A 12,062-nucleotide genomic window follows, 5' to 3' on the forward strand; every position below is an offset into this window, starting at 1 on the left:
TGTAACCAAGGTAAACATCGGGTAACCAAGGTGGTTACCCAATATTTACCTTCGTTACCAGCCTCCGCAGCTCTCACGCTGCCAGCGCCGGCTCCCAGCTCTCTGCACATGTGGCTGCAGTACACATCGGGTAATTAACCCGATGTGTACTGTAGCTAGGAGTGCAGGGAGCCAGCACTAAGCAGTGTGCGCGGCTCCCTGCTCTCTGCACATGTTGCAGCACAGCGAAGCGTGTCGTTATGATCGCTGCTTCGGCTGCTGTGTTTAACAGCTAAGCAACGATCATAACAGCGACTTACAAGGTCGCTGTTACGTCACAGAAAATGGTGACGTAACAGCGACGTCGTTGTCGCTGTCGCTTAGTGTGAACCCAGCTTAAGCCTTCTTCAAGGATAAATTCGCTCTTCAAACTTTAAGCCACAGTGTGCGGCAGATAGCCACACAATTGCTTTCAGCCTGAGCGGAACATTCTGCCACATCAAGGGATACAGAACACACATATATAGCTGTTTGCGCAATCTGGTCCTGCCACTTCAGCTAACTCCACTTCTTGCGACCCAGCTAAAAAACTGCATTGCAAGTGCTTAACACAAGCTGAACAGCAACCCAAGTGGCAGCGAAGGCCAGACAGAGGGCAGACCACTATATCCTGAGAGGGAGACCTGGAAGGAGAGGAAATCAGAAAATGCTTAGATCGCAGCCGGGATCTGCCATACTGGTGAGCAGTCAGTGGAGGGTCTGACTAGCTCGCAGAGGCGGCCAGAGGTCCTGGGGCATGCGAAGTCACCGGAAAATGTTCCACCAGAGTAACCAGGGTCATGGATACCCTGATTAGTTCTACGACAGCTTGCGCTAGATCACGGGCCCATTCAGGAGGAGACACGTTCTACTCCGAAATCTTCATGGTCCCCTGAACAGACATCTGCAAGGGAGGAGGAATACAAGTGGCACAACAGGGTATAGACTGGCATGTAGAGAACTTGCTCCCACATGCAGCACATGCATAATACGTGACTAGTGCGGGCTGCACCAGAGGGCAAGCATGGTCCTCTCTTGACTCTGACATTCAGAAAGAGAGAAGGAGCAAGATAAGAAGAGAAAAAACAGAAGACCAGGAGCAGTGCAAGGACGCCGCTGGGAAGCCCCAAGTATCAGCTCCCAGTTGGAAATAGCCTACCCGGTCCGCAGTCCACCGAGGGAACCAAGGAAACAACCTTGTGATGTAGAGGAGACTAGCCGGGTGAAGTGTCTCATGCAGGGGTGAAATGATTGATTGCTCTCCCTCACCCCTACTAAAAATGCAGGGGTGAGGAATGCAGAAGTCCCAGCGTCTGGCTGTTGATCATGCTGCAAATATGGCTCTCCCGCAGGAAGAGAAAGAGGTGATCCAGAAAGGACAGAACAAAGGGCGCAGCTCAGATAGGAGCCTGCCTAGGAACAACTGACCACACCACATGACCGGGCCACAGCCCTGATCGGATAGGAGTGCCCAGATGACTGCTGGCAGTAGACCACGCTCCCCACTTGGGAGCTTGGTCAAAGCCACCCAACTGGCAGGGCACAGACGAACAGTTGAAAATTGAGGTAGTGTTGGCTGCACCTCCTCCGCCCCACCCCTCTGCATGCAGCAGTGTCACCCAAGACACCAAGGGGCATCCAGTGAACCCCCTCACCCCCAACGGGACAAGATTCTGTCTCCAGCGCACAGCCAAGACAGGTAAAATGAGTAGGAAAAGATGAAGTAAGGGGGGACAGAAAAGGGTAGTACTCTGTACTGTAGACAGGCTGTCTTCTGCTCCGTGCCCGCGCACACTATGTGGGGCGAGTGGGCAGGAGCCTGTTGGTGAACTGATCTCCACCGGTACCTGACCATCTGAACATCAGGTACCACTGTCTGGCCAAACCAACGTGAAAGTATACTGACTAAATAATACAGACTGTACTCTCCGTCGCTACCTGGGTGAAATGGAATGCACAGTTACCCAGAAAGCAAACATCTGAAAAGAGAGAAGACAAGAGATGCTAAAGCCTAACCTATTATCTAAAACTGGTCTTAAACCTTGCCTTCAACTGACACTAGAAAAAAACTGAGGAGGCTGGTGGCAGTAGACCAGACCATGGTTCTGTCTTCCCCAATTAAGCGACGAGACTTACAAAGACGTACGAGACGTACAAAGACTCACTTTGGATTTTCAGCTTAGTCCATACAGTCATACAGTCCACAGCTGGCAATCGCTGGTCAATGGTCAGGCCGATGATTGACCAAAGCGGTCACGTCTTACCATCAGGAACAGGAAGTACAAAGAATGGTAGGAGACCCAAGCAACATTGGAAAAGGAGCGTCAGGGGATCAGTAAAGCGAGCATACTTTTCTTTTTAATATTTTTAAACATCTTGGACTTAAGGGGTGGGTAAGGGATAAACATATTTTCACGTAAAAATTCCCTAGTTCCACCTTAAAAAGAATTAAACTATAAAACTAAGTTTCCCCAAAATCCAGGATCATTATAATTAATTATAATCGCATTAACTAGACAGTGTAAGGTAAAATATGGCAGAGGTCAGGTTCTGATCTTTTATTAACACTTCAATTCCTCCAAAAAATGTAAATTTGTCTTCAGGGGAAGAATTGTCATGAAACCCCCTCAGCCCCACAGAGTCAACATTTCCTAAAGATATTGAGGCATAAACTTCTGTTGTGATGATTTATCCCCTTTGGATTAATGAATGTAAAATAAACGTGCTTATCTCGGGCAGCCATGAAATATCATAAACAGTTCTCTCATTTCAATTAATCTTCCGTGCCTGAGATTATGGGTCTATCAACAACCCCGAGAACTCCCAGCGTTGGCTTCCTGCTGGAAGAGTGAGTGATGAGCTCACTAATGCACCGCTAAGTAAAGTCGGGGCCTTGTTATGCTAGCGCAGCAAATAACTGCTGCCTGCGTTTACTGCACTAAAAACTACATTTAACCCTTCCACGAGCAGCACGGAAAGCTAGCACATGACAAGTATAATGTAGTTTGGAAAAGTTAGGCTAAGTTCCCACAATGAGCATTTGGTGAGATTTGGATTTTTTGCAGCATTTCTGCACCACTTACCAAAATTTGGTACCTGTTTTTTGTTTTACACGTCTTTTTTTCAGCTGCTATTTTTGACTAGATATAAATAAAGCTGCTTTCTTTTGAAATATTCCTTAAAAGAGGTTATCCACTACTTTTATATTGATGGCCTCTCCTTAGCATAGGTCATCAATGTCAGATCAGCCAGGGTCCGACAACCGGGACCCCTGCCAATCAGCTGTTCTTAACAGTAGGCAGCCGGAGATGGTCAGTTCCGGAGCTGCCCCGTGAACTGATAGCGGCTTTGTACTGTACATTCGCCTCCTATTGATTTGAATGGAAGGCAGATGTGCAGTACCCAGCCACTATCAATGAACGCGGTAGCTCCAGAACTGAACATTTCTGTCTGCCTCCTGTCCACGCTGGCACCATTAACAGCTGATCGGCATGTCCCGATGTCCAGCCAATCGGACATTGATAACCTATCCTAAGGATATGTCATCAATGTAAAAGTAGTGGACAACCCCTTTAAGGTCTTAATCAGACATCTGTGTTTAAACACGTACATGAAAAAATGATACCATGGTCACCAGTGTTTTGGATTACTGTGTCACCAGTGTGTCAGTTTTTACCATCCGTGTGTAATCGGTGTTTTTCACAGATGGATGAATAAACTACACAGCTTCGCCTATACTTTGCAGTGTTAAAAACATACAGCACACAGATGTTTTTCACAGACCCATAGACTTGTATTGGTCCTTTTTATTAGTGCTGCCAGATAAAACGGACATGTGACCAGCATCATAAATTATAGCAGGTACGTGTTCTATCTGTTGAAAAATGAATACAACACGTATGTGTGATTGAGGGCCGACTTATTTTTGGTAAATTTTTACGAACAAAGTCATGTGCGGATTACATGTGTTTATACTGCGTCTCTGCTGTGGAAATGCACTAAAAATGCAGCGGAAAAACAACTCCCCAAATATTTGTTGTGGGAACCTAATTTATTTCACTAATATAGAGATTATAACGTGAGACACTTCTTTTGTCACCTACATATTTTACCAGTAGTATATGAGCAGATACTCTAAGGGGTACTTTGCACACTACGACATCGCAAGCCGATGCTGCGATGCCGAGTGCGATAGTCCCCGCCCCTGTCGCAGCTGCGATATGTGGTGATAGCTGGCGTAGCGAAAATTATCGCTACGCCAGCTTCACATTCACTCACCTTGCCCTGCGATGTCGCTCTGGCCGGCGACCCGCCTCCTTATTAAGGGGGCGGGCCGTGCGGCGTCATAGCGACGTCACACGGCAGGCGGCCAATAGAAGCGGAGGGGCGGAGATGAGCGGGACGTAAACATCCCGCCCACCTCCTTCCTTCTGCATAGCCGACAGGAGCCGCGGTGAAGGAGGTAGGAGATGCTCCTCGCTCCTGCGACTTCACACACAGCGATGTGTGCTGCCGCAGGAACGAGGAACAACATCGGACCGTCGCAGCAAGGTAATTATTGTTTTCGCTGATGCTAAACCGATGATACGATTACGACGCTTTTGCGCTCGTTAATCGTATCATCTAGGCTTTACACACTACGATGTCGAGAGCGACGCCGGAAGTGCGTCACTTTCGACATGACCCCACCGACATCGCACCTGCGATGTCGTAGTGTAAAAAGTACCCCTAAGGGCTCGCTCACACCACTGTATAAATCGGACAAGTACTATCCTATTCAATGGTGCCGTGCTGATGACCAATTGTTTTTCACTGACAGAATCTGACAGTGAAATAAAATAAATCACAAAATGCTGCAATTTCATGGTGAAATAAGACGAGATACACCCATTCAAGTGTATGGGTGCGTGGAAATCATCGGACTGCACTCGGATGACATCCACAACTCACACAATGGAGGAGATGGAGAAATTTTGTTCTGCATCTTCTCCACACAGTGGGCTAGGATTCTCTCATGTGAGACAATTGGATCACACTATGTTGATTCTGATCCAAATCTGATCACAGATTGATCAGATTGTCATTAGCATAATGCCCCCGATTCTCTGGATGAGAGGATCTACAGTCATGTGACACTAGCCTAAATTTGATCAATAAGGGCAGATACACACAAATGTAACACAGGTTACTGAAAAATATACCCCACAGACATGCAGGTTCTCATTCAGATTTGTGATAGAATTGTGTTGTTTCACCTTTTGCAAAAAGAAAAAAAAAAATAAGTGAAATTCTCTGCAATTCAGCGGTATTTCTATAGCGCAAGACATCTAAATCAGCATCAAAATCCACAAGGAAGAAAAGCAGATTTTAAGATGGATTTATTAGAAGTGTAAAATTACAGAGCACGTGGGTTCCCCCGACATGATAAATCTGTCAAAGCAAGTGGAAGGAGGAACGGGGTGATTCCTACTCAGAAAGCAGACTGAATGGGTTAATAATATGCACGGATATTCACCTCAATCAGATGGAAAATTAAGAAGTTTCAGTGATTCATTGTTTCCACCTGCAGTTATTCATTGGGCGGTCACTATAACTGGTCACACACGCATGGTATGAACAATAGGATGTGAATATCCATATTGAGAATTATATAATAAAAACGCACGATATAATTGGGATTTCTCATGTGGCCCTTGGCTCCATTGGACGGTGGCAATCCATATGTGCAATTGTAAACCACTGATTAATGAAAAGAGGTAGGCCTTGTGCGCATAGTGCAGTTTTGATGCGTTTTTTTGGTGCAGTTTGCGGCCTACATCTGCTTGTCTACCCTTATGCCAGCAAAGTCAATGAGCATTCCGAAGTGCTGTGCACACATTGCTTCTTTTTTCATTGCAGTTTTCGGTGCAGAAAAAAGAAGCAGCATGTCAATTGTTGATGCATTTTTTTCTTTCTTTTTGTAGCCCTTCCAGCCAATGATTTCACTAAAAAAAAAAGTGCATGGCACAACAACACAAAAAAATGCACCAAAATATGCATGCGGGGTTTTTTTGTTTGTTTTTCTGCCACAAGGTGCAGATTTTGGTGCAGAAAATGTCTGCACCAAAAACTCAGAATGCATCCATAGGCTTAAGAAGGGAAAGGACTGAGCAGTCCAGATCCCATGCGTACTGATGTACATAAAGTACTAAATGAAACATACCGGTTTAGGAGGTTTGTGCGCTCCGTGGGTTCCTCTCTTAGGTTTTCCACATGGCCACTTGGCTTTGCCTGTGAAGAAGACAAAGCATATAAATTACAGTCTCTTCTGACTTAGCATAGTAAGGAGTATATAGAATGATCCTTGAAGACGCTGCACATTTTAGCACTTGGATACCTAACATTCCCCATTTATTATAGTTTGGCACCTTCTTCACCTCTTTATGTAGAGAGACTTGACTGCAATCCAGATCCACTCACTTCTGGAAATGCATGGGGTCAGGGACGTCACTCCTATTGATTTCTGACCTCTCGTGCAAGCGAGACAGAAGATATCTGAAGACATGACGTCTCCAATTCCACTAACATCACAAGAAGGAAGTGAGGGGAGCCCGTTAAGCCAATATGCTACTACGGTCCTGTGATAATAGTTTAGAGCTTTAAGGGTGCTTTACACGCTGCAACCTCGCTAGCGATCACGTTAGCGATGTGACATGCTAGATCGCAGATAAGATTTTCCTAGATCGCACATAGGTCATTTTTGTAGCGCCGGTCACATGTGCGATCTCGGAAAATCGCATGTGCGATCTGGCGTGTTACATCGCTAACAAGATCGCTAGCGAGGTCGCAGCGTGTAAAGCACCCTTTACAGTGACTCTATCGACCACATCGACAATAGAAGGCAATATACTAAAGATGTTTACAAGGAGTTTTCAGGCATGCTCTGTGATCTGTGCAGAGGTCACTGTGCAGGGAGGTGGTAGAGGTGAGCTGGAGACATCACCCATTGTGAATGGTGGATTCAGTGTTACCTATATGAAGATGCAACTTTGTTTTTATCAGTGGATTTTCCTGAGGAAGAAGAGTGGCTATCTCTTCGAAACGCGTAGAATAAACCATCCCCATTGCTTTTATTATTTGGAGTGATTCTTTGTACAGAAGTGCGGAGTATACCACAATTATCCTGTTTTTTTAAGATGCTACTTTTCACAGTAATCCTGTCTGTGATGATAATGAGAAAGCTGCTAAGAAGTGACTTCTACAGAACAGGAATGGTCTGCCTATTGTGAAGAGGAGCTGTAGAGTGAAAATTGTAAGATTTAAGGATTCTTATCAACTATAGATGAATGTGTGGCAAAAACAAACAAACATAAAAATGTATTAGAGCGATATGAATACACATCCCCTGTAATTGCAGTATACCTCTTGCGTTTGGCACACTTTGGGAATAAAATTGCTCACCTATTACATATGGAGAAGCACAAGAGTTATGCTACATACTAATAAGCTTTGTGCGATGTGTTATTTCTTTTCACTCACACTTCTATCTCTAAATGTAAAGGAGAATGAGGGACAAAAAACAACTGATCTGCTGACAATATATATAATAAAGATATCAGAACCACATTCATGTACTATGACAACAGGTTCTAGCGCTCTACATCATCCCGTCCCATGGTAAGCACGCTGAGCTGTAAGCAGGCAGAGCCCATGTGATGGTTTATTCATGGCTGTACAGTACAAAGGATATTGATTGCCCAGAGATGTATTCCATTTTGTGCATTGATTTTGTATTCTATTTCCGTGTAACCGGACCACTGACAGCCCCCTGGAAGGAGATGTATTTCCCATAATCAATATGTGACCCAGATCCAGGGCACTTCTAGTGCTGAGGTAACAGCACAAAATAGAAGAGGAGTCCTTACCACCATGTTACGTTGCTTTATTACAATAACCCCTCTCCATCACATTTATTTTATACTTACAGAAATATTTGGTCAGGAACAAAGGTTGTGTCATTTTAGCTGTTTACCAACACATATTCAAGATACAGTTAGGCTACATGCGCACGCTGCTTTTTTTGCTGCTTTTTTGCTGCTTTTTTGGCTGCAGTTTTGTCAGCAGAACTTTCTGACATCTGACTTCCCAGCAAAGTCTATGAGAAGTCAGATTTGTCATGCGCACACTGCAGTTTATTTGTCAGCGTTTTTTTTGTCAAAAGTTTGTGACAAAAAAAATGCACCATGTTCATTCTTTCCTGCGTTTTTGTCAACATTTGTCACCCATTGAAATCAATGAGGGCATCAAAAACGCAGGAAAAAATGCATGTTATCAAAAGTGGTGCATTTTACCTGCCTTTTACCTGCGTTTTTGCTAGCAAAAACGCAGGTGATTTGTCAGGAAGTGAGGTCAGGCAAGTGGTCCCGTCCCGTCCTCCATGTGTTCCCCGAAGTACCGCTGTCCCCAGGGGAGATGATGTGGAGGACGGGACTATCAGCGGCGGCAGCGAGAGGGGGATGGACATTGGCAGCTGAAAACATTGATTTTTATCTCTCTCTGCTGCCGCCGCTGATAGTCCCGTCCTCCACGTGTTCCCTGAAGTACCACTGTCCCCAGCGTGGGGGAGATGATGTGGAGGACGGGACTATCAGCAGCGGCGGCAGCAGCGAGAGGGAAAAATCAATGTTTTCAGCTGCCAATGTCCATCCCCCTCTCGCTGCCGCCGCTGATAGTCCCGTCCTCCACGTGTTCCCCGACGTACCGCTGTCCCCAGCGTGTACGCACAGGGGAGATGATGGACCCCTCTCACCGCCGCTGAAAGTCCCGGGCTCCACGCTCCTGCCGGCTCCACGCTCCTGCCGGCTCCACGCTCCTGCCGGCTCCACGCTGTAGCGCGATCAGTTGAGCTGTCACTGAGGTTACTCGCGGCCACCGCTGGATTCAGCGGTGGCCGCGGGTAACCTCGGTGACAGCTCAGGCTGATCGCGCGGCTGTCTCCATTAGCTGCATGGAGGTGACCGGAGCGGCGGTGTCTGCTGCTTCTCCGGTCACCTGCATGCAGCACAGCTGGATGCGACGCTGGAGCATGCTGGATTACGCCGGACATGGAGGGTTTGTCGGGGTTAATAAATTGGTAATGAGGGAATGTGTATGTGTTTTTTATTTCTAATAAATGATTTTGTGTGTGTTTATTTACTGTAATTTACAGATTAATCATGGAGGGTGTCTCATAGACGCCTGACATGATTAATCTAGGACTTATTGGCAGCTATGGGCTGCCAATAACTCCTTATTACCCCGATTTGCCAACGCACCAGGGCAAATCGGGAAGAGCCGGGTACAGTCCCAGAACAGCCGCATCTAATGGATGCGGCCATTCTGGGCGGCTGCTGACTGATATTGTTAGGCTGGGGGGCTCCCCATAACGTGGAGCTCCCCATCCTGAGAATACCAGCCTTCAGCCGTATGGCTTTATCTGGCTGGCATTAAAATTGGGGGGACCGCACGCCAGTTTTTTTTAATTATTTATTTATTTCTAATTTTTTTTTTTTTTCAATTCAACAAGCTTTATGGGCTTGTTTGAACTGAAAAATACATGAAACAATTGTTGACAAAACTGCAGCCAAAAACGCACCAAAAAAGCAGCAAAAAAGCACCAAAAAAGCACCTACATTTCTTTTGACATTTCCAGGCTCTCTCTGACAAGGTGCAGTTTTGGCTGCAGTTTTGGCTGCAGTTTTGGCTGCATTTTGTGAACACGAAAAAGAAGCAGCGTGCGCATGTAGCCTAATATAATCAATATGGGCTTAATGTTCAGACTCTCAGCTTTAATTTAAGGGTATTTATATCCTGGTTGGAGTAAGGCTACATGCGCACGCTGCTTCTTTTCCTGCTTTTTTGCTGCTTTTTTGGCTGCAGTTTTGTCAGCAGAACTTTCTGACATTTGACTTCCCAGCAAAGTCTATGAGAAGTCAGATTTGTCATGCGCACATTGCAGTTTATTTGTCAGCGTTTTTTTTGTCAAAAGTTTGTGACAAAAAAAATGCAGCATGTTCATTCTTCCTGCGTTTTTGTCAACATTTGTCACCCATTGAAATCAATGAGGGCATCAAAAACGCAGGAAAAATGCATGCTAATCACAAGTGGTGCATTTTACCTGCCTTTTACCTGCGTTTTTGCTAGCAAAAACGCAGGTGATTTGTCAGGAAGTGAGGTCAGGCAAGTGGTCCCGTCCCGTCCTCCACGTGTTCCCCGAAGTACCGCTGTCCCCAGGGGAGATGATGTGGAGGACGGGACTATCAGCAGCAGCAGCGAGAGGTGGATGGACATTGGCAGCTGAAAACATTGATTTTTCCCTCTCGCTGCTGCCGCCGCTGATAGTCCCGTCCTCCACGTGTTCCCCGAAGTACCACTGTCCCCAGCGTGCACGCACAGGGGAGATGATGGACCCCTCTCACTGCCACCGCCGCCGCCGCTGAAAGTCCCGTCCTCCACGCTCCTGCCGGCTCCACGCTCCTGCCGGCTCCACGCTCCTGCCGGCTCCACACTGTAGCGCGATCAGCTGAGCTGTCACTGAGGTTACTCGCGGCCACCGCTGGATTCAGCGGTGGCCGCGGGTAACCTCGGTGACAGCTCAGCTGATCGCGCGGCTGTCTTCATTAGCTGCATGGAGGTGACCGGAGCGGCAGTGTCTGCTGCTTCTCCGGTCACCTGCATGCAGCAGAGCTGGATTACGCCGGACATGGAGGGCTTTGTCGGGGTTAATAAATTGGTAATGAGGGAATGTGTTTGTGTTTTTTATTTCTAATAAAGGATTTTTCGGGTGTGTGTGTTTATTTACTGTAATTTACAGATTAATCATGGAAGGTATCTCATAGACGCCTGACATGATTAATCTAGGACTTATTGGCAGCTATGGGCTGCCAATAACTCCTTATTACCCCGATTTGCCAACGCACCAGGGCAAATCGGGAAGAGCCGGGTACAGTCCCAGAACTGTCGCATCTAATGTATGCGGCAATTCTGGGTGGCTGCTGGCTGATATTGTTAGGCTGGGGGGCTCCCCATAACGTGGGGCTCCCCATCCTGAGAATACCAGCCTTCAGCCGTATGGCTTTATCTGGCTGGCATTAAAATTGGGGGGGGGACCGCACGCCAGTTTTTTTTAATTATTTATTTATTTCTAATTTTTTTTTTTTCAATTCAACAAGCTTTATGGGCTTGTTTGAACTGAAAAATACATGAAACAATTTTTTGTGACATTTCCAGGCTCTCTCTGACAAGGTGCAGTTTTGGCTGCAGTTTTGGCTGCAGTTTTGGCTGCAGTTTGTGAACACGAAAAAGAAGCAGCGTGCGCATGTAGCCTAAAGGTACCGTCACACTTTAGCGACGCTCCAGCGATCCCACCAGCGATCTGACCTGGTCAGGATTGCTGGTGCATCGCTACATGGTCGCTGGTGAGCTGTCAAACAGGCAGGTCTCACCAGCGACCAGTGACCAGCCCCAAGCCAGCAGCGACGCGTGGAAGCAACGCTGCACTTGGTAACTAAGGTAAATATAGCGTAACCAAGGGCTTGGTTACCCGATATTTACGTTGGTTACCAGCGCACACCGCTTAGCGCTGGCTGCCTGCACTCCTAGCCACAGTACACATCGAGTTAATAAGCAAACATTTGCTTATTTACCTGATGTGTAACTCCGGCTACGTTTGCAGGTAGCAGGGAGCCAGCACTGGCAGCGTGAGAGCGGCGGACGCTGGTAACGAAGGTAAATATCGGGTAACCAAGAAAAGGGCTTACCTTGGTTACCCGATATTTACATTGGTTACAGCTTACCGCAGCTGCCAGACGCCGGCTCCCTGCACGTTCAGATTGTTGCTCTCTCGCTGTCACACACAGCGATGTGTGCTTCACAGAGGGAGAGCAACAACTAAAAAATGAACCAGCACTGTGTGTAACGAGCAGCGACCTCACAGCAGGGGCCAGATCGCTGCTCTGTGTCACACACAGCGAGATCGCTAATGAGGTCACTGCTGCGTCACAAAAACCGTGACTCAGCAGCGATCT

General features: G+C 46.7%; 1 protein-coding gene across 2 annotated transcripts in view; it reads right to left on the reverse strand.

The window, feature by feature from the left end:
- SCAPER (S-phase cyclin A associated protein in the ER) overlaps positions 1-12,062 on the reverse strand; it is a 542,550-nt gene that overhangs the window by 495,182 nt on the left and 35,306 nt on the right. For both annotated transcript variants that reach the window (XM_075345474.1, XM_075345473.1), the window contains exon 3: positions 6,221-6,288. In XM_075345474.1, the coding sequence (XP_075201589.1) occupies positions 6,221-6,288 (68 nt within the window). The remainder of the gene's footprint in view (positions 1-6,220; positions 6,289-12,062) is intronic.

The sequence above is a fragment of the Anomaloglossus baeobatrachus genome, chromosome 4, assembly GCF_048569485.1.
Source record: "Anomaloglossus baeobatrachus isolate aAnoBae1 chromosome 4, aAnoBae1.hap1, whole genome shotgun sequence".
Lineage (NCBI taxonomy): Eukaryota > Metazoa > Chordata > Amphibia > Anura > Aromobatidae > Anomaloglossus > Anomaloglossus baeobatrachus.